The following is a 26499-nucleotide window of genomic DNA, read 5'->3' as shown; positions in this document are numbered from 1 at the left end:
GTGTTGTCACTCAACACCTGCTCCATATGTCGAATGTCTGGCACATAGTAGGCCATCAATAAACCTACATTAAAATAAAATAAACCTAGAATAAAAAAACAGTAACCAGTCATGGTGGGGAGTTTTCTTTTTTCTGCCTAAGTGGGAAGATGCTGAAATCACATGAAGGGGGTGGGGGCGTAGGACAGACAGTGAGGAAGAGAAGGTGAATCAGAGACACTTCTATGGTCTGAGGAGTATCCTGGAGGTTGGAGCCCCTGTGTCCCCCACAAGTAGGGCCTACTTGGAGGTTCTATCCCACTGGTAGCAGTGGGGCACTGAGAGGCTCCCAGGGCTGGGAGAATCAATACTTGTGTCTGGGTATCCTGTAATGCTCCTTCACCCCAGGCCGGGCTTGCCTTCCTCCTGGTTGTCAGGAGGGATGTGTGTAGAAAGTTATCTTCCTCTTCTCTCGGACTCCCTGAAAAGGCCAAGTGGCCACAAAGAAGAGGAGAATGGACACGGCTGGTAAGCAGGACCTCCCAATTTCCCGCTTTGCCTTAGAGGAGACACCAGCGTGGCCCCTGATCCCACTTCTGCTTGCTCACTACCCTAAGGGCCTTGCCAGGGTCCTTCCCCTGCCTAGGAGGTCTTTCCTGTCTTGATATTACGCAAGGCCTGCAGCTGCCTCCCTGACGAGCCTCCAGGCTGGGCAGTAGAGCTGAGGCTTTGGGAAAAGAGGAAGCAACCTCTGAGGCTGGATCTCCTCTCTTGGGGTGGCAGAGCCCTGGGAAGCCACCAGCACCACGAGCACCTGGCCTTCCTTCCTGTTCTCCTGTCCTGCCGTTCACCAGCCTTGCAGCCACTTCCCTCAGTGGAACAGGTATTCCCAACATTGGAATGCGGGAGGAGGTCTGGGAGAGGGGCGGGGTTGAGATTTGCTTGGGAGTCTTGGGGGTGGGTGCTGGACCGGAACCAACCCAAGCCCTAGATGCTAATCAAAGCTGCACTCATTACCCAAACCATTCCATGCCCCCAAATCTTCCCCAACCCCCATCCCAATCCCCATCCCAACCAACTTCCAGTCCTACCTCAACCCCAGTTCCACCCCAAACATTTCCTATGCATCATCTCCATCCAGCCTCAATCCTGACCTTCATCCTCCCCCAACCCATCACTCTCCTCCCCATGTCCACCCAATTCCATCCCACATGGCAGCCGAGCTTCTCCTTCACCCTGGCCCAGCTGCCGACCAACCCTCATCTTGCCCTCATGGGAGCCCAGGCCCACTCGCCTCCTTCATCACCACTTCTTCATCCAAGCAGGACTCCCAGCACTGTCTAGCACAGTTTCGGGAATGGCTGCTTGGGCTCTGAGCGTTTATAGCCAGATTGGCAAACGAGATGTGGGATTTCTACTGCCCATTTCAACCCAGTAGACCTCATTTATGGATTATATGGCTTTCCAAGTGAAACCTTTGGCTTATATTTGGGGCTTTCCACTATTACGAAGATAACATAGTCTGGAATTGCCCGTCTGTACCCTGATTTCCTATCTGGGGGGCAGAGCACTCCAGATGGCCGTGTCATCTCACTTCTCTCGTTCTCCAGCCTGATAGGGAAGTTAGGGAGGGGAGAGCCCTGGTGCTAGGAAACAGAAACTGAATCCTGCATAGCTGTCTGCAGTGAAATTACCTCTGCCCTTCTTTCTGATGTCTGGGATCAGAGGTCAGGGACTCAGGGCCCTAGCCAGCCCTCCCCAGTTGTCCTAGGACACTGGGTCTCACATAGGCTTTGCCACTCACTTGCTCTCACACAGGCAGCAAACATGGGCACCCACCATGTGCCAGGCCACCTCAGCCCAACCATGATGCAACATATACCAATTTGGGGGGTGGGGATTTAAACCCTGTCTTCAGAGCACCCAAGACTTGGAGATACAAAGTGAACCTCAGGAACTTTCTGAGGTCTGGGGAACAATCCTCTCCCACATGGTCACTGCTTAAATAAGGGGTTGTTTCAAGGCTGAGGGGCTCTGGTCCCCCAATACAGGACTCCCTTCCCCAGGACTGGCAACCACCCCCTTACCACCAGGGGGCGCAGGGTGCACACCAGGCGCCCAGCTCAATTCAAGCCCTAGGAGCACCTAACCTTCAGCAAGAGGTTTTCAAATAGAGACAAAGGTCTTCCTTTCTGGGGTCTGTCTTGCCCCTTCTTTTTCCAGGAAGGCTCTCTGGGATGAGGCTGGTCTTTGGGGTGGAAGAGGTTGAGCCAACGAGTTGCACTCTGATGGGTCTGATCTCTTGGGTATTGTAGCTGGGCCAAGTGCAGGTGACATCTCCATGCTGTGACTTGAGGTGGTTCTAGAAAGGATCTTCTCACATGTTTCTTTTTTTTTTTTTTAATTTTTTTTAACGTTTATTCATTTTTGAGACAGAGAGAGACAGAGCATGAACGGGGGAGGGTCACAGAGAGAGGGAGACACAGAATCCGAAACAGGCTCCAGGCTCTGAGCTGTCAGCACAGAGCCCGACACGGGGCTCGAACTCATGAACCGTGAGATCTTGACCTGAGCCGAAGTCGGACGCTTAACCGACCGAGCCACCCAGGCGCCCCTCTTCTCACATGTTTCAAAAAGCCTGCTCCATTTAGGGGTCAGTAGGTCTAAAATCCCACCATTCCTCCTGTTGGTTCAGCATTGTCCTTTCCATGACCCCAAATGGGAACAGCAGGGGCACTGGAGCCAACACGCCACTATCTTACTGATCGATGTCTCTGCTATAGTGGAGCTCACCCTCTTACCCAGTGTGGCTCTGGGCCCCAGACCCACACCTCCCCGCCACATGCCCAGTTCTGCCTTTCAGCCCAGCATCCAGGCCACAGCCACTGCCTGGGCCAGCATGAGCCTCTCCTGTGGCTAGGGACCAGGTATAGAGGGTGTGGGCACATCCTCCTGGGACAGGAGCAGGCCCAGGGCCACACAAAGAAAGAGACGGAGACAGTCAGCCTCAGCAAATGACCAGACTTGTCTGCTGGAGCAGCCCAGCCAGGGGGCCGGGTCCCCTGAGAAACAATGCTCTTCCTGGCCTTCCCACATCTTTGCCTTTGCCACGCTCCCTGCCAGGATGCCCCTTGTCCCTTCACACTTGGCTAAGCACTGTCATTCTGACAGGCAATCCAGACCCCATCTAGGCCCTGGGTGTCTGCTCAGCACCTCCCCAGGTGTGCCCCCTGGTAGTCCCCAAAATCAGTTGGGCCCCACCCTGCGGCTGATGGGCTGGGGGCTGGGAGATGTCATGAGTTTCCTGTCCCCAGTCCCAGCCTCCCCCCCCTCCCCCTGCCAAGTCAGCATTTAGGACCAGGGAGGATTGCAAAGTTTGCAACATGGGTTTTTGTGTGCATGTTGTAAAATGTACTTAATATAAAACTTAACTGTCTTAACCACTTTTAAGTGTACAAGTCAGTGGCATTAGGTACATTCACAATATTGTGTAACCATCACCACTTTCTATTTCCAGAAATGTTTCATCATCCAAAAAAGAGACTCTGTATTCATTAAACACTAACTCCCCACTCTCTCCTCCCCACCCCCCTCCTTGCTCCTTGTAACCTCTATTCTACTTTCTATCTCTTTGACTCTTCATACTCCAGGGACCTCATATAGGTAGAATCACATAATATTTGTCCTTTTGTATCTGGCTGGTTTCACTTAGGATAATTTTTTGAGGTTCGCCCATGTTGTGACATGTGTCAGACTTTCGTTCCTTTTTATGGTTGGGTAATATTCTATCGTATGGATATACCACATCTCTTTTATCCATTCATCTGTTGATGGACACTTGGATTGTTTCTACCTTTTGGCTATTGTGAATAATGTGGCTATGAACATGAGTGTACAAGTATCTGTTTGAGTCTCTGTTTTAAATTTTTTTGGGTAGATGCCTGGAAGTGGAATTGCTGGGCTTTTTGAGGAACCGCCAAACGATTTTCCACAGGGGCTGCGCCATTTTACATTCCACAGGGGCTGCGCCATTGTTCCCACCAGCAGTGCACAAGGCTTCCAATTTCCCCACGTCTTCATCTCCAGCAGCATTTATTATTTTCTGGTTGCGTTTGCCTGTTAGTAGCCATTCTAACGGGTGTGAAGTGTAGCTGATTGTGGTTTTAATTTGCATTTTCCTATTGCCTAATGATGTTGAGCATCAGGCTTCTTGGCCACTTGTGTATCACCTTTGGAGAAGTGTGTATTCAAGTCCTCAGCCCAGTTTCTGAATTTGGATTATTTGGGGGTTTTGTTGTTGCTATTTTTGTTGAGTTGTCAGAGTTCTTTATATATTCTAGATATCAATCCCCTATCAGATATATGATTTGCAAATATTTTCTCCCATTCTTTTCACTCTCTTCATAGCGTCCTTTGATGTGCACACAAGTTTTCAAATTTGACCAAGTCCAATTTTTCTATTTTTTTCCTTCTGTTGCTTGTGTTTTGGTGTCATACTTGAGAAATCCTTGCCTGATCCTAGGTCATGGTGTTTTTCACCCATGTTTTCTTTTATAGTTTTATGGTTGTATAGTTTTAGTTATGAGTGTTTCTGGCATTTCTCCCCACTCAGATTCATATCTTTGGCACTCTGTTTTTTACATTTTTTTAATGCTTGTTCACTTTTTGAGAAAGAGAGAGACAGAGTGCGAGGAGGGGAGGGGCAGAGAGAGAGACACACGCAGAATCCGAAGCAGGCTCCAGGCTCTGAGCTGTCAGCACACAGCGCAACACCAGGCTTGAACCCATGGACCATGAGATCATGAGCTGAGCTGAAGTCAGACACTTAGCCAACCGAGTTACCCAGGCGCCCCTTCATTGGTACTCTTTAGAGCCTCATTTCTAGCAGGGACTCTCGGTGGCAGAGAGCCCACCATCATGTGCATGGTATACAGTCGACATTTAACTCACGTTTGCGGGATATGTGTTGTGCAGGGCTCTTGTGTCCTGTGCCCAGACTTGCCCAGCCGCCAACTCTGGGCCCCCAAGGACCACACCTCTCTCTTGCTCACCACTGCAAGGCCTAGGGGGCTCTGCACTGCTTCAGGGCACATGTCCTCAGCCCCAGCTCCTGAGAAGTGGGTGGTCACCAGCTTCCAAGGACAAGGCAAGCACAGAGGTAGCTGTGGGGCGGCCACAGGGACCCCGAAGGGCAAGTTTCAGCTAGAATCCACCTTCAAGCTGCACCCTGAAGACCAAATAAGGTTTCAACAGGCAAAGATCATTTGTGGTGGGGGCAGAACTGGTCAGCTGGAGAGCCCGTGGGTAGATGGGAGTAGCCACAGGTGCGTGTGTGGGGACCCGGGAATGGGAGCAGAACGGGGAGCAGGATGAGGACTTTTCGGGGATGTAAGTAAATCTTAAAGGCAGCACTTTGGAAAGTGTTCGGTCAAGCCCCACTACGGCCTACAGTTGGTAAGGCTGGTGGTAAGAAGACAAATTTCAAACCATCAATCTCACTGGGTTCCGTCCTCTCTGGGCTCCAGTTCCTGTTGGGTTGGGTGGGGAAATGGGGGGGGGGGAGGAAAGGGAGAAACAGCTGTTCATCTGCTCTGGAGGAGTGTCCTTGAGGGGCTGGGAAAGCAGAACTTGGGGTGGGGCTGAGAGACGCACAGAGGGCTTTGTGGGGCATGTCACCAAGTGAAGGCATTCCCTGGTGCAGTCTGAGTCAGGAACGTGGGCTCCTGGCTCCACGCCCTGCCCTCTCACTGGGTTGGCCAGCATAGCATGTGGAGGGCACAAGGCTGGACTCTCAGCAGGCTCTGAGGCTGAGGTGCCCCGAGTTTCCCTAGAAGGCCCCCGTATGCCCCACCAGCACAGTGTGCATCACCCTCTTAGGCACCAGAAGTAGTGTCACACCTGCCATGGACTACCTGATCCAGCTTCTCCAGTTGACCTCATCTATCTCAGCAGGTAAGCTTTGCTGGCCTTCCCCATCTCACAGGGCCTGGCCTTGGTGAGTCGAGCCCTCCGTTGCCCGAGCAGACTGCACTGTGCCTGGTCACCGGTTTGTCTGCTGAGATTGAAGGAAGGCTCAGGGAGGCAGTGGCTGGCGGGGGGGGGGGGGGGAGGGGGGTGGCATCCAGAGGGGTTGCTCCAAGGGTGCTTTGCTGGGGGCAGGGCAGGCTATGGGGACTCGTCTGGGGCAGATCTGAGGGCCCTGTGGTGGTCCCCAGCCTTCATCACTCTCCTCTCTGTCCCACCTCACCCTCAGGCCTGGCCTCATGGGGTGTCTCCAGTCCCCAGGATGTGAAGGGCGTGAAGGGGTCCTGCCTCGTCATCCCCTGTGTCTTCAGCTTTCCAGCTGATGTGGAAGTGCCACATGGCATCACAGCCATCTGGTACTACGACTACTCGGGCAAGAGGCAGGTGGTGAGCCACTCGGAGAACCCCAAGCTGGCGGAGGCACACTTTCGTGGCCGCGCCCAGCTCTTGGGGCGCACTGAGCACAGGATATGCAGCCTGATGCTGAAGGACCTGCAGCCTGAGGATTCGGGCTCCTACAACTTCCGTTTTGAGATCAGTGATGGCAACCGCTGGTCAGATGTCAAAGGCACTGTGGTCACCGTGACAGGTGAGGGGCAGGGTGGCCTAGCTACTGCCCGGAAGCGTCTCCCAAGCTGCTCCTGGCCCCATTGGCTCACAGCCCCAATCCTGAGCCCACCAGCCCCGGCCTAAACCCAGCCCCACCTCTCCCTTGCATTCACCCTCAGTGGGGCTGGGGATAGAAAGCAGCCTCTCCTTCCTCTTAAAGGACCCTGCTCAGGTCTTGCCCCTCAGCTGGACTTTCTAGGGTGTTCGGCCTCATGTGTGGCGAAGAGGAGTCCTCAGCCTCTGGTCTTTGTCCTCAGAGAAGCCCGAGGAGCCCACGATCGCTTGGCCAGCGGAGCTTCGCGAAGGCATGGAGGCCAACTTCAACTGCTCCACTCCCTACGCCTGCCCGGAGGAGCAGATCAGCCTGCAGTGGCTAGGCCAGGACCCCGCGCGCTCCATCACTTCCAACCACCAGAAGCTCGAGCCCACGGGCATCAGCCACTTGGGGACCCTCCATATGCCCCTGTCCTGGCAGGACCATGGCCGGACCCTGCAATGCCAACTCTCGGTAGCCAACCACAAGACTCAGGGCAAGATTCACCTCCAAGTGCAGTGTGAGTGTGCTGGGCGCCACTCCCTTGGTACTGAGGGCACATCTGTGGCTTCCCCAGCAGAAACCGTTCCCTCCTCCAGCCTGGGGAAACAGAGCCCTCACCCCCGAGGCAAAGCCAGACATGCTTGGACCTCCAGGGTCAGGCAGGGCGAGAGACACCGCTAAGCCCTTCTGAGTCACATTTAATGGCTTCCTTGTACCTTTTGTCCCTGAGGCCAGGTTGGGCAGAGAAGGGGAGACAAAGTGCCAGAGAATTGGGGGTCAGGCAGCAAGGCCCCTGGGATTTATCCCAGCTCTGGAGGATGCACTGTGTGTGTGTGTGTGTGTGTGTGTGTGTGTAGGAGGGTTCACCCCTCTCCTGCCTAAGACTATTCAGACTCACGGTGATCAGGGTATTGCCCAGACACCGCAAAGAGGTGGTGGATGAAAGCCTGAGTTTCTACCTGATTCTGCATCTTCCCGTCATGGTAAAACATGGCAGAGCCTGTTCTAGAACAACTGCTGTTCACAGGCACCAGGCTGCCTGGATCCATGAGGCGCAGGAGCAAACGGGGCAAACTGGTCAAGTGACTTGCCCTGCAGAGCCTCCGTGTCCTCTGTTCAGGAGACTCACAGATCTCAAGGAACTGGTGTGGAAATTGCAGGGGTGCTTGGCACATACCGAGCACTCTAAAACATTAGCTGCTGTTATTTGCCTATTTACCTAGATTAAGCACTTGAACATATTAGCTTCTATTAGCATATTTACGTAGTAAGAGGCTTTGGAACAAGATTTATAGAAACACAATTGTTTTGTATGGTTGGCACCTTCCTCACACATGGGCTAACCGTTCTCAGAGCTCGTTTGACTCTGCCTTTGGACCCCTCCATTCGGTGTCTGGTCCCGTGCCAATAGCTACCACAGGCCACCTAAGCAGGCGGTATGGTGCTCACGGTCCCCAAACAGAACAGAAGGCAATGGACGCTGCCATGAGGCAGAAAGCCGTGGAAGGCAGTGTAGGCTGGACGCTAGGCCAAGTGCTGAATTATCAGGCCCTCAGTGGAAAAGGAAGGAATCAGGACCTCCTTGCGAGTTGGGGGGCAGAGCCGGCCCTGACAGGGGAAGGGATGGGCCTGACCGTTATCCAGATGGGGTTCCTTAGGGCGGAGGGTTGAGAGAGGAGAGAAGGGCTGCCATTGCCCTCCATGGGTTCCTCGCCTGATGCCCCCCATCATGACTTGCAGATGCCCCCAAGGGTGTGGAGATCCTTCTTAGCCCCTCAGGGCGGAACATCCTTCCAGGTGATCTGGTCATACTCACCTGCAAGGTGAACAGCAGCTACCCCGAGGTCAGTTCCACGCAGTGGGCCAAGGATGGGACGCAGCTCAAAGTCCAGGGTCCTGTGCTGCAGTTGCCCCAGGTGGCCTGGGGTGATGCCGGTGTCTACACCTGCCAAGCTGGGAATGGCGTGGGCTCCACGGTGTCGCCCCCTGTCAGCCTCCACGTCTTTAGTGAGTCCTGGGTGAGCCTGAGTCTTGACCAGAGGGTGGGGGTGGGGATCCAGGCTACTGTTGCTGAAGGGAGCCAGGCCAAGGTGCCTCCTGGAACGCAGGCATGGAGTCCTAGCCCTGTCTCAGATAGGTGACAAGCCTTCCTGGCAGGGTGGGATGTCACGAGAACCCTTGTAAACAGGACAAAGAGATGCAGTGCCCGTCCAGAAGGCTCTGCTGCAGAAGGGGCGTGATGCAGAACATGCAGGGGTTTAGGCTGAGTGGCTACAACCCCGGTGCCCTGGAAGTCAGCTGGGTATCCCCCCGCGTGCCCCATGCCGCCCCCACAGCGGCTGAGGTCCAGGTGAGCCCAGCAGGCCCCGTCCTAGAGAACCAGACGGTGACACTGACCTGCAACACGCCCAAAGAAGCGCCCAGCAAGCTGCGCTACAGCTGGTACAGGAACCACGTCTTGCTGGAGGACGCCCACAGCCACACCCTGCAGCTGCACTCGACCACCAGGGCCGATACCGGCTTCTACTTCTGCGAGGTGCACAATTCCTACGGCAGCCAGCGCTCTGGCCCCGTCAGCGTGGTGGTCAACCGTAAGTGGCAGGACAGGGGGGCACCGGACGCTGCCAGAGCCCGGTCAAAGGGCGGTCAAAGGGCGAGGGCCCCCACAGGAGGGTTAGGGTCCTGGGCCTGGTTGGCCTTGAGCTCGTGTCCCAGCTCCGCATAACCGGGCACGCTTTGACCTCTCTGGGCCTCAATTTCCTCCTGTTTTAGAATCCTTTCCATTTTGAAACAAGTTAAGCTTGCGAAAAGTTGCAAGGAGAACACAAGGAATGACCACCTGCCTTTACCTTAGTGTCCCCATTTGTTAACAGTTTGGTACGTTCGCTCTCTCTCTTTAAATATATACGTGTATGTATATATATGTGCATACGCACAAGTATGCATATACGTGTGTATTACACACGTGCATATACACGTATGTGTGCAAAAGTGTACACGCATTTTCTATGTAAACATATATATGGGCATTTCATATGTATATACTCTGTATGTGTAGATATCCACCAGTTGGCTGTCACGTATCTGTTAGCCACGTGCTTACATTCTTCTTTTAAATTTATTTTTAACTGTTATTTATTTATTTTTGTGTGTGCACCATTCCTGGAAGTGCTGCAATACCAGGTCGATGCGTGGAGTGGACGGAGCAAGCTCCTACTCCATCTCCCTGCTCCAAAAATCCATGTAATATATTGTCCTCAGATAGAGGACGTATCAGATATTAAACTGACAAGAACAGAGACGACACTTAATCATAGCCAAAAGGCCAAGAATCGATATTTTAAAAATCTTTTAAAATTTACATCCAGGGGCTCCTGGGTGGCTCAGTCGGTTAAGCGTCTGACTTCGGCTCAGGTCATGATCCCGTGGTTTGTGAGTTCGAGCCCCACATCGGGCTCTGTGTTGACAGCTCAGAGCCTGGAGCCTGCTTCAAATTCTGTGTCTCCTCCTCTTTCTGCCCCTCCCCTGCTCATGCTTTGTCTCTCCCTGTCTCTCAATAATGTATAAATGTTAAAAAAATGTTTTTTTAAATTTACATCCAAGTTAGTTAACATAGAGTGTAATAACAACATATAGTGTAATAATGATTTTAGTGATTCATCACTCATCCAAACAAGCGTCCTCCTTAATGCCCCTTGCCCATTTAACCCACCCATCCCCCCACCCAAAACCCTGCCAGCAACCCTCAGTTTGTTCTCTGTACTTAAGGTTTGTCTCTTATGGTTTGTCTCCCTCCCTGTTTTTTATGTTATTTTTGCTTCCCTTCCTTTACGTTCATCTGTTTTGTGTCTTAAATTCCACATATGAGTGAAAGCGTGATATTTGTCTGTCTCTGACTGACCTATTTCATTTAGCACAATACACTCTAATTCCATCCACGTTATTGTAAATGGCAAGATTTCATTCTTTTTATTGCTGTATTTATTTATTGTATATACATATACCACATCTTTATCCATTCGTCAGGTGATGGACATTGGGCTCTTTCCATCTGTTGGCTATTGTTGATAGTGCTGCTGTAAACATTGGAGTTCATGTCCCCCTTCAAGAGAGCACTCCTGTATCCTTTGGATAAATACTTAGTAGTGCAATTGCTGGGTCATAGGGTTGTTCTGTTTTTAATTTTTTGAGGAACCTCCATACTGTTTTCCAGAGTGGCTGCACCAGTTCGCATATCTACATGTTTACATTCTCAAAATTGTAGATGATGTCCCTCTAGCCCTTAACTCCTCAGCGTGTATATCCAAAGGTCATTCTCATACATAACCACAGTACACTGATCACAGCCAAGCCATTTAATATTGATACAATTGATAGTATTGATAGAGCAATATTTTTTAATCTACAGGCCATATTTGAATTTTACCAATTGACCCCATCGTGTCCTTTATGGCAATTTTTTTTTCTGGTGCAAGATCTAAGCCAGGATCCTGAATTTCATTCAGTTGTTAAGTCTCTTTATTCTCCCCTTTTAAAAAATCTTTATTTATTTTTGAGAGAGAGAGAGAGAAAGAGAGAGGCAGAGTGTGAGTGGGGGAGGATCACAGAGAGAGGGAGACACAGAATCCAAAGCAGGCTCCAGGCTCTGAGCTGTCAGAACAGAGCCCGACGCGGGGCTCAAACTCACAAACCGAGAGATCATGACCTGAGCCGTAGCCGGTTGCTTAACAAACCGAGCCACCCAGGCACCCCCAGTCTTCCCATCTTTAAAGTGGGGCCCCTGATCCACATTCACAGGGTTGCCACACTTATTGGCCAAGAAGACAAAGTGATTTGCTCAGCCCAGGGACAAATGTGTTCAACAGGCACTCAAGAGCTCTGGGGTTGCCCCTTCACAGGGCATTGTGGGACAAAGGAGGTGCAGGGTCAGTCCAGGGATTGTCCCTGTCTGAGGATGACCATCACCCATCTGTCTCCACACAGACCCGCCCCTTGTGCCAGACCTAACTGCCTTCTTGGAGACGCAGGAGGGGCTGGTGGGCCTCTTCCACTGCTCGGTGGTCAGCGAGCCCGTGGCCACCCTGGTGCTGTCACACAATGGCCTCATCCTGGCCTCCACCCCAGGGGAGGAGGACCACAGCTCGCGCTTCAGTGTCTTCTCCAACCCCAACTCCCTGAACCTGGAGATCCGAGACTTGCAGCCAGGCGACAGTGGGAAATACACGTGCTCAGCCACCAACTCCCTTGGGAATTCATCCTCCACCCTGGACTTCCAGGCCAAAGGTAAGACAGGCACAGGGAGGCTGGTGGAGGGAGCCTGAGGAGGAGGGCTGCTCTGATCTCTTCCTCCCAGGAGTCCAGAGCGCTCAGCTGAGGGGCTGACCAAGCTGTTTTGTAAAAAAAATAATAATAATAATTTTTTAAAAATCACATCAAAGATCTGGACTATACCGTCATCCCAACCTGGGAGGTTCCTGAGGCCAAGGCAAAAGGGAAACATGGCAGGTGGCATTATTCCTTATGTACACATTTTGTCTCTGAACTTGAAGGGTCCTTCATATCCATCTGTTTTTTATGTATCAAATGTTTGGGGCAGGCTCTGTTAGGAGTCAGATGCAGGAGGGAAAATGGAAAAACAGGGGCTTCCACATCTTGAAGGATGTACTGCCATTTCCTCCTGCTGAGGCCATGACAGACCGAGCTAATCGATCAAGCCAGGTTCTTGATGTAAGTCCGGGCTCTGGCTCCCAATCCTTCTCAACCATGCTGCAGCCAGCTACTACCCATAGGTCAGAATCGGCATTCAAGGACAAACCCCCCTGATACCAAGAGGTTCACAGAGCTGATGCCGTGAAGCCCAGACCTGCCTGTAGTCATGTGGGGAGAGGTGAACCCTGGAGGCCTTCCTGCAGCAGGTGGCACGGAGCTGCCGGTGTGCGGGGGACCTGATCCTCCCTTACTCCCTCTTTTGCCAGTGGCCCACCTCCTCATCAGCCCCACAGCAGAAGTGGTAGAAGGGCAAGGAGTAACACTGAGCTGCAGGAGTGGTCTGAGCCCGACGCCTGACATCCGCTTCTCCTGGTACCGGAATGGAGCCCTGCTTTTCGAGGGGCCCAGCAGCAGCTTTCATCTCCCTGCGGCCTCCAGCACCGACACCGGCTCTTACTACTGTCAGGCCAAGGATGGCCACAGTGCCAGCGGCCCCTCTTCCTCCGCCATCCTCACTGTGCTCTGTGAGCGGTCTTCCCACCAGCCCCTGCCTGCCATGGGGAGGGTCAGCCTGCCAGCCACCCCCACCTCCCTCAGGCCCTCCTGCTGCTGCCTTGCTCCAGGGTCTAGATCAGGAAGGCAGCCGCAGGTCTGCGAACCATAGAGCTCTCCACCCAGGGCTGAAATGTGGGGAACAAACCTGGGGCTTTCTCTACCTCCCTACGTCCCACCCCCCAAACCCAGCCCCTCCAGGGCCCTCTGCCTCTAGCCTCAAGTGCATCGTTGGGCACCATGTCCGGGCTTTGTCCTCCTGGGCTGGGACCCTGGACACCATGCTTCCATATATGTGTACACACTCATCGGCTGTGCCCTCACAAGCTCCCATAGCCACGAAGGCAGAACTTCTCAGCATAGAGACTGTGTCCTGTTAAGAGTGGGTGCCCCATGTTAGCCTGAGGGGCCAACCTTCAGTGTGTCAGAAGCACATGACGTTATGCTAGCCCATATGACAGCCTTGTCCAAGCTAGAAAAATGGCATTCCTTCCTCTGGGAAGACTCAGTATAGCACTATGGCACAGCTTAGCATGAGGGGCATGGGCTGCATTCCTCCTACCCCGGTTTGGTTGTCCTTGTGCAGTACACAACCTACACAGCTGTTTATGGCAACTTTAAGCACATGCCTTTGTTTAGTGTGGCTAGCCAGCTTTGAGTGGACCTGTACGACCCTGGTGGAGGCCATGGGATGAATGACTATGCTCTTCCTCCCTATAGATGCCCCACGCCAGCCCACACTCACTGCCCAGCTGGACCCTGACGCCGCAGGGGTTGGGGCTAGACGTCAAGGACTCCTCTTGTGCCGTGTGGACAGCAACCCCCCCGCCCAGCTGCGACTGCTCCACGGGGACCATGTTGTGGCCTCTTCTTCCCTGCCATGGGGCTGTGGGGGTTGTTCTCAGCACCTAAAGGTCACCAGAGCCCCCAACCTGCTGCGTGTGGAGATTCGTGACCCAGTGTTGGAGGATGAGGGTGTGTACCTGTGTGAGGCCAGCAATGCACTGGGCAACACCTCTGCCTCTGCAACCTTTGATGCCCAAGGTGAGTCATGGCAGGGAATGGGTGGCTCAGGGTCAGGGGCTGGTACTTGGGACGCTGCCACCCCTGGCTCCCCAAGGAGGGTCTGTTAGCTGAAACCACCTCCATTCAGCAGCGGGAGCTCGCTTTGCTCCCCGGCCCCATGGGAAGCCCAGGGGGTCTCATTCCTGCCTTCTCCAGCCTGGGAGGCTGGACTCCGACCCCACGGGGGAAGTGGTCAGGGTAAAGCCTGTCTCAGCTGGCCCGTGCTGCCTACTCTCCAGCCACTATTCTGGTCATCACACCATCGCGCACGCTGCGAGAGGGCACCGTGGCCAACCTGACCTGCAGTGTGAACCGGGAGGCCAGCGGCCCTGCCAACTTCTCCTGGTTCCGGAATGGGGCGTTGTGGGCCCAGGGCCCCCTGGAGACCGTGACGCTGCTGCCTGTGGCCAGAACAGATGCTGCCCTCTATGCCTGCCGCATTCTTACCGAGGCTGGGGCCCAGCTCTCCACCCCAGTGGTCCTGAGTGTGCTCTGTGAGTGATGGGCAAGGGCAGAGTTGGGTACTCAGGGGGTGAGGGAGTGGTCAGTGGGAGGGAACAGGGTAGGGTTGGGTTTGGGGGGGGTCAGAGCGTGGCTGGGGCGTGGACAAGGGCAGGTCTGACCTGTGTGTGTGGAGGGGGAGGGGCACACAGGGGCAGCTGGACTGTGGTGAGTTGTACTGGGGGTGGCCTGACCTCCTTCCTGTCTGCAGATCCTCCAGAACCTCCAAAGCTGTCAGCCCTCCTGGATGTGGGCGAGGGCCATGTAGCTGTGTTCATTTGCACTGTGGACAGTCGCCCTGTGGCCCAGCTGGCCCTGTTCCATGGGGAGCGCCTCCTGGCCACCAGCCTGGGGCCCCTGCTCCCACACCATGGCCGCCTCCAGGTCAAAGCCACAGCCAACTCCCTGAAGCTAGAGGTCCGAGACTTGAACTTGGAGGACTCCGGAAGCTACCGATGTGAGGCCACAAATGCCCTTGGATCCACCAATAGCTCCCTCTTCTTTCAGGTTCAAGGTGAGTTTCAGTTCTCTAAAGACGTGGTAGACCCCCTGGGGGCTGTTCTAGCCAGACTTTGGGCTGGGTCATGTGGATTCTGTGCAGAGATGTGAGTCTTTTCCAGGTTAAGGGAGTTTCTAGCTACCCAGCAGGCCTCCCTTTGTCTCCAGCCAAATATTTTCACCTGTAATAACTGTGGTAACCACTAGGGGGCAGTGGCAATTGCATAAGGTGGCTTGCTTGGTTGGAGCGCTTCTGTCAGAAACTTCTTTTATAATAACATAATTTTGATACATAATAAGAATTTTCATACAAAACAGAAGACACATATACTATGCATACATGTGTGTAATGTATGTGCGTGAATATGAATATGCACATACATGTATATGTAGAAATATATACACATACACATTAATATACATATATTCTTCTGTAAAAATCCTCCCTAAGTGAATAAGCCAAGAAAGAGGAAAGTTAACACCCATAAGGCTGCAAAGGCCAAGGAAAAAAACACCCTTTTTTTCCTCCCACGATGACAAACATCAATTTTCGAGCACTGTCCTTGGGCTTTGGTTCTATATGTCTTTTCTTAGTTATCATACCCATTCCACTGGAAGAGACACTGAGGGTCAGAGTTTCAGGAGCTTGCTCATGGTCACATGACTAGCTAGCTCTGGATTGATTTGGTTCTGATTCCAGGCACAGCCTGTGCTCCCACCACTCCAGCTACCCCACCTCCTTGCTCCCCACCCCAGCCTCGTCCTGCCTGGGACCCAGGGGGCACCCGGACAGCCCTTTGCTTGGTCCTCCCAGTTCGTGGGCTCTCATGACTTGGAGCCTGGGTGCAGAGCAGGCCTGGAGAGGACTCAAGACCACATAGTGGCTAACTTTCCCTCCAAGTCCTCGGCCACCCATGCTGGGTCCAGATCAGTATCAGGACCAGGCCCTCAGCGCGGCCTAAACCCCTCCCATTTCAGTGCTTCAGGGGGTCAAGCCAGCATTTGCCAAGAACTAACATGTGCATGTGCTGTGCCTGGCACTGGGTTACAGGTCATATAGGCTGGGCCTGCACTAGGCTCACCTTCTGGTAGGTGAGATATGACTGACAGAACAAAACTGTGGCTCAAGGTGGTAGGTGGTAAAGACCGGGATAGACCCAGTGCAGGGGAGTTGGCAACAGGACAGGAGGAGGCATGGAGCTGAACTGGGGCCCTTGGTGGTGGTGTGATAGGTAAGCTATGGCTCCTGGACATAGGATTGAGGTCATGCAGTTCTGGTGTGCACATACATCCCTAGACTGTGGGAGGGTATGGTGGAGAGCCCTCACCTGCTCTTGGTTTATCCCCACAGGAGCCTGGGTCCAGGTGTCACCATCGCCCGAGCTCCGGGAGGGCCAGGCTGTGGTCTTGAGATGCCAGGTGCCCACAGGGGTCCTGGAGGGGACCTCATACCTCTGGTATCGGGATGGCCAGCCCCTCCCGGAGTCGAACTCGGCCACGCTCCACTTTGCAGCCATTACTGTGAGTCAGGCTGGGGCGTACCATTGCCAAGCCCAGTCTCCAGGCTCAGCCACCACGAGCCAGGCCGCCCCTGTCATCCTCCACGTGTCCTGTAAGCTTTCATCCTGTCCATTGTTTCTTCAGGGGTGAAGGAAACAAAGGCACAGCTGGGGGAGGGGTTGGGGGAGCCCAGGCGCCCTGACCACTCCCCACCTCCTGTAGATGCCCCTCGCCAGGCCACGCTCACCACCCTGATGGACACAGGCCCTGGGCGACTGGGCCTCCTCCTGTGCCGTGTGAACAGTGACCCTCCAGCCCAGCTGCAACTGCTCCACGGGGACCACCTCGTGGCCTCTACCCTACAAGGTGTGGGGGAACTTGCAAGCAGCTCTCCGCGGCTGCAGGTGGCTGTGGCCCCCAACACCCTACGCCTGGAGATCCACAATGCAGCGCTGGAGGATGAGGGCGTCTACACCTGTCAGGCCACCAACACCTTGGGCCAGACCTCAGCCTCTGCCAACTTCGATGCCCAGGGTCAGTGTGGGGATGTGAGTGTGTGCATGGATGGCTCCTTTAAGAGAGGAGAGGAGGCTGGAGAGGGTTCTGGAAGCCTAAGGCACAGCAGGTGGGCTGAACATAAGGACTGTCTCCATTCCCATCCCCCCTTTAAGGGCAGCAATTTCCAGACTTGGGTTTCATGGAAGAGCCTGCTTTATTTTTTCATTTTTTAAACATTTTTAATTTATTTTGAGAGAGAGAGAGAGAGAGAGAGAGAATGAATCACAAGCAGGCTCCACGCTATCAGTGCAGAGCCCGACATGGGACTCAATCTCACAAACCGTGAGATCGTGACCTGAGCTGAAATCAAGAGTCAGACGCTTAACCGACTGAGCTGCCCAGGCACCTGGAAGAGTCTTTTTTAAAAACAGAAGTCTGCTGGGGTGCCTGGGTGGCTCAGTCAGTTAAGTGTTCGACTTCGGCTCGTGTTCTCACAGTTCGTGGGTTCAAGCCCCGCGTGGGGCTCCGTACTGACAACTCAGAGCCTGGAGCCTGCTTTGGATTCTGTGTCTCCCTCTCTCTCTGCCCCTCCCCCACCCCCACTCGTGCTATGTATGTCTCTCTCTCTCAAAGATAAATAAAACATTAAAAAAACAAACAGAAGTTTGCCTGATGTCCAGAGGATAAAGCTAATCAAGAGAAAGGAGGAAACACCACGGGGCAGGGGAGGCTTGTGTTCTCCCATGTGCCCCCCACCAGGATCAGGGAGGGCTCAGGGCACTCCAGGGCTCTACAGAACTCTGCCTGGGACCACGAGAGAGGGCGAGCTGTTTCCCAAGCTCGACCTTGAGCCTCGTTTACAGGCGGGCCACCTGTGCCTCTCAGAGGCTGACATGGAGACAGGTGGCTGGCTTACCCAGCTTCACAACTCTCCAGCGTCCCCCTGCCCTTCTCTCTCCCCAGCTGTGAGTGTGCAGGTGTGGCCCAAGGCCATCGTGCAGGAAGGGCAGCTGGTGAACCTGACCTGTCTTGTGTGGACCACCAACCAGACCCAGCTCACCTACATATGGTACCAGGACGGGCAGCAGCGCCCAGGGGCCCACTCCATCCTTCTGCCCAATGTCACAGTCACGGATGCTGCCTCCTACCGCTGTGGTGTGCTGACGCCTGGCCGGGCACCCCGCCTCTCCAGACCTGTCATTCTGGATGTCCTCTGTGAGTCTGGTTGGATGCAGGATGGGGCAACAAGGGATCAGGGCATGGCCAGAGTCCCACAGATGTCCAACCCAGAAACAGTCCCCATCTGTCCGATGAAGCTCAGAACAAGGAACACTGAGTTGAGGGTGAGAGGAGATATGTTCTCTCTGGGCAGTGGAGCAGGGGCCATAGATTGGGTAATCGGGGCCCTTGGGGTAGGGAGCCAGGACCCTCCTGGTTTTGAATGCCACCCGCCAACTAGCCTCCCGGCTGCAGTCCTCTGAACTGTTTCCTTTGGTGTCCCTGTAGACGCACCCCGCAGCCTGCGCCTGACCTACCTCCTCGAGAGCCGTGGTGGACGGCTGGCCCTGGTACTGTGCACTGTGGACAGCCACCCAGCCGCCCAGCTGGCCCTCAGGCATGCTGGCCGCCTCCTGGCCTCCTCGACCACAGCCTCTGTCCCCAACACCCTGCGTCTGGAGCTGTGGGAGCCCCGGCCCAGCGATGAGGGTCTCTACAGTTGCTCTGCCCACAGTCCTCTGGGCCAGGCCAATGCATCCCTGGAACTGCGGCTAGAAGGTGAGGCAGGGCATGCCAAGCCCACCAGGGGAGGGACCAGCTGTGGGATCTGGCTGGGCCTAGCTAACCCTGCTCTCCTCGGTACAGGTGTGCGGGTGACCCTGTCACCATCAGCTGCTGTGCCCGAGGGGGCCCCCGTCACAGTGACCTGTAAAGACCCTGCTGCCCACCCACCTACTCTCTATGCCTGGTACCACAACAGCCGTTGGCTGCAGGAAGGCCCTGCTGCCTCTCTCTCGATCCCAGCAGCTACACGGGCTCATGCGGGTGCCTACACCTGCCAGGTCCGGGATGCCCAGGGCACACGCAGCTCCCGGCCCACAGCCCTGCAAGTCCACTGTGAGCAGGGGTCCTTGGCTGGGGGTGCCGAAGATGAGGGCGGGTGGAGGGCACTTCTGGGCCTTTGTAGGGGTGGACACAGGGCTGCAGCGGACCTTGGAATGGGCACTTGGGAAAAGAAGGACATAGGTGGTGAGAAAAGAGACCCTAGGGTCCTGTGAATCCTGCCTGGAGGAGTCTGTCCACAAGACTCCTGAGAACTTGTCACTTCTAGGAAGTGACCATTTGTCCAGAGGCTTCACCTTCACCAGTGCCAGGCCGGTAGGCCATGGTACAGGGTTTCTTAACAAGGCCTCCAACTATGTCTTATCCTGCCACCAGATGCCCCTCGGGATGTTGTCCTGTCGTCGTTTCGGGACTCAAGGGCGAGCCCCATGACCGTGGTACAATGCACCGTGGACAGCGAGCCACCTGCTGAGCTGGCCCTGTCCCGTGATGGCAAAGTTCTGGCCACCAGCCACGGGGTTGACGGCTTGGCATCAGGGACAGGCCATATCCAGGTGGCCCGCAATGCCCTGCGGCTGCAGGTGCAAGAGGTACCCTCAGGTGACAAGGACACCTATGTGTGCACAGCCCACAACTTCCTGGGTTCAGTCAACACCACAGGGCAGCTGCAGGCAGAAGGTGAGTGGGAGAAGGGGGAGGGGAAGGGGCGCAGGCGCAGCGGGGCTATGTGTCTGTGAGGGGTGGAGCTCCTGCGAGAGGGGGCAGGCTGACCAGAATGGGTGGATCTAGCCGTGCCCCATCTGATGGAAGAGAAACAGCTCTCCTGGAGGCAGGTGCCCAGTCTGAAGGGGAGAGACAGCCTTGCCCTTGGAGAACCCCCTACGAGGGTGGAGCTGTAGCTGTGCCAAGGGGACCTTGGATGCGGGCAAGGCATAACCCCACCGTCACAGACCCCAACTTGGGGTGGGGGCACAGGCCTGCCCTGGGGAAGCTGGGGTGGGAAGAGAGACACAAGCTCTACCTTCAGGGATGAGGTGGAGCCCTACCTTTGGGGAGTCCAACCTGAGAGCAGAACACAACCTCATCCATCGGAAAGTCTGGTTTGTTAAGAGAGACACACAGCCCTGTCCTGGAGGTCCCCAGTGCGAGAATAAGAGACAGCCTTGCTCTCAGAGATCTCAGTCTTATGGGAGAGACACGGTCTCACCTTTGAGAGCCCCAAGTCAGAACGGACCTTCCCATAATGCACAGAAGGCTCTCAGATGCCCAGATCCTACCCAGAGGCTCCAGCTCCCACAGGCCTGCTGATCCCTGACGACCTCCTGGTCCTTGGCCCGCAGGTGCACGTGTGGTGGCCGAGCCAGGGCTGGACGTGCCTGAGGGTGCACCGCTGAACCTGAGCTGTCGCCTCCCTGGTGGTCCTGGGCCCATAGGCAACTCCACCTTCGCTTGGTTCTGGAATGGCCAGCGACTGCACGTGGAGCCTGGACCCACCCTTGCCTTCACCCACGTGGCCCGTGCCCAAGCTGGGGCGTACCACTGCCGGGCCCAACACCCCAGTGGGACCACAACCTCTGCTCCAGTCATGCTCCGGGTTCTATGTGAGTATGACACCACCCCCCCGCCCCTCGCCCGCCTCAGTCTGTCCACACCTCACATGCGCACCTCAGGTCTTCCTTCTCTTCTGTCTGCAAAGAGCAAAGACCTTGCAGGTATGGAGTTCCGGGTGGGAGGACTCCCGCTCACTGATTGTGTGACCTTGGGTACCCATGCCTTGGTTTCCTCATGCATGACGTATCAGTCCCCTCACCCCGCGAGGAGCATAGGAGATAACGGCACGCAGAGTGCCCGGCATACAATAGGCCGTCATCAGCCTTGGTCCCTTACTCCATTCCTCATGAAGGCACCATGCTGTCAGTCCAATATGGCTGTACTAACAAGCCACTCCAAAACATAGAGCGTAAAATGACAGCCATTTTATTTGCTCACAGTTCCGTGGGTCAGAAACAGGGGCCTGGCTGAGCTGGGCAGGTCTCTCGCTGGCCTCACCTCATGTGGCTGCAGTTGTCCAGTGGCTGAGCTGAAGCTAGACAGCCTAGGATGGCTTCATCCTCATGGCCGGCAGGGGCTTCATCCAGGGGCTGGCTGCTGGCTGGGCCACCACACGTTGTCCAGCATGCTGGCCCGGGCTTCCCACATGACTGTGTTCGCAGGAGGGCAGAAGCTGCAAGGCCCCTTGAGGTCTAGCCCTGAAGTCACATAAAGCCCCTTCTGCTTTCTAGTGGTCAAAGCAAGTCACAGATCAAGGAGTGGTGGGGGGCGGGGGGCGGTGGGGTTGGCTCTACCTCTTGATGGGAAGAGCAGCAAAGTCATCTTGCCTGGGTACAGGGAGGGGAGGATTTGCGGCCATCATCACACTCCCTGTATTCCCATAGACCCTCCCACGATGCCCACCATGACGGTCTTTGTGGAGCCGGAGGGGGGCATCCAGGGCATCTTGGACTGCCGAGTGGACAGCGAGCCCCTAGCCAGCCTGAGCCTTCACCTCGGCACTAGGCTGGTGGCCTCCAGCCAGGCCTGGGGTGCTCCTGCAGAGCCACACATCCGTGTCACGGCCACTGCCAATGTCTTGAGGGTGGACATGGAGGAGCTGAGGCCCAGCGACCAGGGGGAATACGTGTGCTCTGCCTCCAATGCCCTGGGCTCTGCGTCTGCCTCCACCTACTTTGGAACCAGAGGTAGGTGGGGCGTCCGTCTCCCAGGCCCCTCTGCACAGAGGCCCAGCTCTCGGGTCCAAAGGCTTCCTTCTGAGGTCTTCCCTGAATCCCTTCTGCTGTAATCAGTTTGACTAGTCCAGACTGGTTGCCTGAAGCGCCTTTGCATGGAGGGGGCTTCTGAGATAAAGTGAAAGCTAGAATAGTTTTCATCTTTGGGGAGTCACCTTGGGAGGGAGGATTGGAGGCCTGGAGTCATAGGCGCCACCTCAGCCTCGCCCTTGTGTTCCAGCTCTGCACCGCCTGAGTCTGTTCCAGAAGCTACTCTGGGTCCTGGGGCTGCTGGTGGGCCTCCTCTTCCTGTTGTTGGGCCTGGGGGCCTTCTGCGCCTGGAGGTGGGTTCAGAACTGGGGGTGGATGGGGTCACCTCGCCCTCCCCCTTGCCCCTCAACATTCCCTCGTGTCATTCCTACCAAATTCACAGGCTCCATACTCTCTAGCCTGTCTCTCTTTCTCCCACTGCTCCAAATTTGGGAATCGCTTCTAGAATCCTCTTTATATCCATCTTGCTATGGTTTTCTTCTTTCTTTATCTGGACCCTGTCTGTGTAAAGAAAGTGCTGGGAAGGAAGAAAGATAAGGCACCCCCCTTCCCCACAATGCTCCCACTGCTCTGTGCAGTGAGAAGTCTGGGGCTAAGCAATGGGGTTCTGGAGAGGGAGGGGAGGCAGGGGGAGGGGAGAGACTTTCTGAGTCCATTCTTGTGTTGCAGGAGGCATTTTCGTAAGGCGAGCATGGGTGAGAATTTGGTTGAGATGGATTCTCAGAAGGAGACGGCACAGGTATCCATTCACCATGTGGGCACAGGCGGACACAATGCCTAGCTAACCCACAGCGCAAGGTTGGCACCTAGAGACCGCAGTCATATACAGGATGGCCCCTGGGGCTAGGGAGAGAATATGGAGAACCCAGGGACCCCTGAGAAGATAGGGGAGCCACATTCTGACTGGGGCCCACAGCAGTCGCGGGTTTGCTCACTGGGCACTTCTTTGGGCATACCGTAGGCCAGCGTGACTGGTTCTCTATGGGACCTGCTGGCTGGGTGACTGGGGCAGACCTTCTGAACTTAGCAGCATCACTTCCACATCCAAGACACCTCTTGGAACACAGAACCCCACCTGTGTTTTGAGCTCTCTCTTTCCCACTCCTGAGTCTGCCGATCACCTGGGCAGGAGTGAAAGTCTGTTTTCCCTTCCCTGTGATGTATCACCTCTGTAGATAATCATTTGGTGGGCCAGGGCTCGTAGCCTCATGGCCAGCCAGGCACATGCTCACCAATCCCCTTGGGATCCCTACACATGGCTTGAGGTCTGGGGGACCGTCCACCAGAGTTAGAGGTCAGGTGATGACGGTTCCCAGAGTCCTCATGTGACCAGTGTTTTCTCTGAGGGAAGCTCAGTGGTCCTGATCCAGCCACATGTGGGACCTTGTCCTGTGCTCCACCCCTGAGCTGACCTGTAGCATTGCCTACCCTCAGGAGGAGGAGGTCACCAGAATCTGCAATGACGCAGGCTTCGTGAACAAGGTAGCACTGAGTCCTGCCTGCCTCTGTGAAAACAATTCTGCGACATCTGACTTTCTGTGACCTGGCTCCAAACCTCTTGCCAAGAAAAATGGGCAATGATAGGTGAAGGGGCACCCTAATCTACCCAAGAGGTGCTGACCCCCGAGGACTCTGAGGAGAAACGGACTGGTCATGTTGTCAACTTCTCTGTTCCTTTTCCCTGGATCTCATCTTTCCTTTTCTCTTCCAATGGACTGCCCCTCACATATTTTCCCCCAAGCCCACTGTGGACTTTTTGGATGGATTAGAAAAGAAGAGAATCTTTCTACAGCCTCACAGACTGGCCTAGGCACTCTGTATTGGTTAGAATAGAAGTTAGGCTGCTGTAATAAGAGACCAAATACAGTAACTTCAACATGAGGGAACTTTCTTTTTCTTTCCCATACGAGTCTGGGTATGCTATGGTAGTTTAAGGTGTTGGAACTCTAGATCCGTCTATCTTATTTTTCTCCATCCCTAAAATGTTACCTTTGGTTGTGAGGTTCACGGCAGCCCCACTCTGTTCACACTCCCTCCAGCAAGAAGGACAAAAAGTGGACATTGCAGGCACATACCTTCCCATTGTGGACACAGCCCAGAAGTTGCTTGTCACTTCCACTCACTTCCCATCAGCTAGAGTTTAGTCACATGGCTGCCCCAAGCTGCAAAGGATTCTATTCTATTTCCAAAGGACTCCCAACCATGGACTCATCCCTGAGACTTCTAACATTGGTGACAATGCCTCCAGCAGGCCTCATTTTTAGTGTCCTTCTACCCAAGGCCAGGATGTGTCCCTGGTCATTCTGTCCATGGGCTTCCCAGAGGAGTTAGTCCCTCTCACATATTAAGACTGAGGAAATCAAGAGGGTTTGGTGATCCCTAGGGAGAGGGCATGCAGGCAATTCAGTTGCCTGAGCAGGCAATTTCATCAGGCCCCAGGAAGAGATGCCCCCATTCGTACCTCCAGGGAGAGTGGAGAGCACTCTCGATTCTACTCTAGGTGCATTCCTCTCCATGATCACGAGCTCACTCGCTCTTCTTGGAGGCTTGTGTGCCCAGGGCTTTCAGGTTGAATGAGGGTCACAAAGAAGGAATAAGTTGCTCCATGAAGTCAGTGCATGAGAGGAGCCAGTTCTTGGGTGGGCTATTGACTCCCCTCATAGCCTGGTGGCAGACGGTAAGAGGAGCAAAGACCTCCCCTGGAATTTGAGCTGAGAAACATGGAGAGTAGTGGGGAGTTGTCATCGGGCGCTAACAGGTTGGGGAAGAAACTGGAGGCCAGGTAAGCTCCATGTAGCCACAGCTGGAAGCTTCCTGGTCCCAGGTTCTAGTCCTTGTAATGCATGATTGCCAGACTCTTCCTGGGGCCTGTCTGGCATGTCTTCCCAATAAACATCCATCCTGTGACATAACTGGAGTGAGTCTCTTTCTCGCAACCCAAACTGCTGCACTGGAACACAAGATCCAAATGTGAATCTCTTTCTGGGAGACTGTCTGACGGAGGGGGCCGGCAAGTGCGAATTACATGACATTTACCACAGGCTACCTTACGCTCAAGCGCTTTGCGCCCTCTCCTGCTCCTTGAGGCTCTGGGCGCTGCTCACGCGTCCACGTGCGTCCAGATGCCCAGCACCTCACTTGGCATGCAGTAGGTGAACGCTTAGTAAGCACTGGTTTTTCTACACTGTTGTCAAGTGAGAGGGTGGAAAATGTGCACTAAATCCAGAGGTGGGACAGAGGGAGAGCAAGCCAAATGCAGCTGGATGTTTTTGGGCTGTCTGGGGAAGAGAGGGTAAGGGGAAGACTGCTTCTGTGCATCTCCAAGGGGATAGGTCCATCTGGGGTTGGAAGGTCCTCAGAGGGGTTAGTTGTCCACCCCCAGAGGTCTGAGGCACCTCAAGACTTTAAAAATAAACTTCTGGGCGCCTGGGTGGCTCAGTCGGTTAAGCGTCCGACTTCGGCTCAGGTCATGATCTCACAGTTCGTGAGTTCGAGCCCCGCGTCGGGTTCTGTGCTGACGGCTCAGAGCCTGGAGCCTGTTTCAGATTCTGTGTCTCCCTTTCTCTCTGCCCCTCTCCTGCTCATGCTCTGTCTCTTTCTGTCTCAAAAATAAATAAACATTAAAAAAAATTTAAAAATAATAAATAAAAACAAACTTCTAATTCAAGTGTGACCCACATACAGAAAACTGTAAACTTAATGACTTTTCCAAAAAGGTACACACACATGTAAACAGCACCCAGAGCAAGAAACAGACCATTGCCAGCTCCCCAGAGTGTCCCTTCAGCCCCCTCCCACGGGCAACCAACCAGAAGGTAGCTACTGTCCTGATATCTAACACCATAGATTTGATTGGCCTGTTTTCGAACTTTATATAAATGGAGTCCTATAGAATATATGACGACTTCAGAAAACTGACATTATCTATGACAGCTAAAATACTCTTCCCTATGACCCTGAAATTCCATCCCTGGGCATTTATGCAAAAGGACTAAGGGTTTACATCCACTGTGAGACTTGTACGAGAATGTTTATGGTCACCCTGTTCTGGGTCACTCTTCAGAATGAGTCTTGTTTACAGACGGTGTGTGTCACCCATTACGTGAGCACGTACAAAGATTTAACTCTTACTGGTTCGCCTCCTTCCCTGGATACTCCCCAATGGCCCTGTGGAGAGTGACTCTGGCAAGTCCCTTGGGAAATCATCTTTCCCACAGTCGCACTTCTAGGATCCCTCTTCCTCCACTTTGGTTCAATGGTCCCACCCCCTCCTCTGCGACCTCAAATATAAATAGTGCTCTGAGATTTCAACAGAAAATTCCTCGGATATACTTGGACATAGCTCATCGGGGTTTGGGAGGCATCCACTTTGCAAGGATGACTCCAATCCCCACATGGCTCTTAGGCTACATGCCCACCTTGTTTTATTAGCACTGACTGTGTGCCTTGGCCTGTGCCAGGCACTAAATAAAGACATAGTCCCAGACCCCATGGAGCTCACGGTCTGGGGGAGACAGACAAGGAAATGGACAACCACACTGCTGTGTGATATATGATGCAGGGAGAAGTATATGCAGGAGACAGTAACCCAGGCTTTGGGTCAGGAAGAACCCCTTGGCAAGGAGGCACCAAAGCCTAGGTCTGTAGTGG

The 26499-nt window shown here is 54.3% G+C and overlaps 1 protein-coding gene and 1 non-coding gene across 3 annotated transcripts; one reads left to right on the top strand and one right to left on the bottom strand.

Annotated features, from left to right (window-relative positions):
* The first annotated feature begins 711 nt into the window (after positions 1-711).
* SIGLEC1 (sialic acid binding Ig like lectin 1) lies at positions 712-23937 on the top strand. Of its 2 annotated transcripts, XM_007073214.3 has the most exons (22): positions 712-862; positions 5857-5931; positions 6233-6592; positions 6870-7166; positions 8390-8656; positions 8986-9240; positions 11633-11932; positions 12625-12882; positions 13631-13954; positions 14215-14469; positions 14688-14990; positions 16326-16586; positions 16697-17008; positions 17936-18187; positions 18479-18748; positions 18836-19087; positions 19409-19711; positions 20374-20634; positions 21469-21771; positions 22040-22142; positions 22519-22588; positions 23284-23937. In XM_007073214.3, exons 2-22 carry the CDS (start codon positions 5883-5885, stop codon positions 23389-23391), a joined length of 5163 nt encoding a protein of 1720 aa, XP_007073276.2. In that variant the 5' UTR covers positions 712-862; positions 5857-5882; the 3' UTR covers positions 23392-23937. The 2 variants fall into 2 exon arrangements, with proteins under 2 accessions (XP_007073276.2, XP_007073275.2); XM_007073213.3 differs by lacking the exon at positions 712-862 and having other exon boundaries at positions 5555-5931.
* On the bottom strand, positions 9796-9986 carry LOC122237548. The gene has a single exon (XR_006216149.1). It is a non-coding gene; the product is annotated as a U2 spliceosomal RNA (small nuclear RNA).
* Positions 23938-26499: the final 2562 nt, after the last annotated feature.

This window comes from Panthera tigris, chromosome A3, assembly GCF_018350195.1.
Source record: "Panthera tigris isolate Pti1 chromosome A3, P.tigris_Pti1_mat1.1, whole genome shotgun sequence".
In the NCBI taxonomy this organism is placed as follows: domain Eukaryota; kingdom Metazoa; phylum Chordata; class Mammalia; order Carnivora; family Felidae; genus Panthera; species Panthera tigris.
This window is presented reverse-complemented; position numbering and strand designations above follow the sequence as displayed.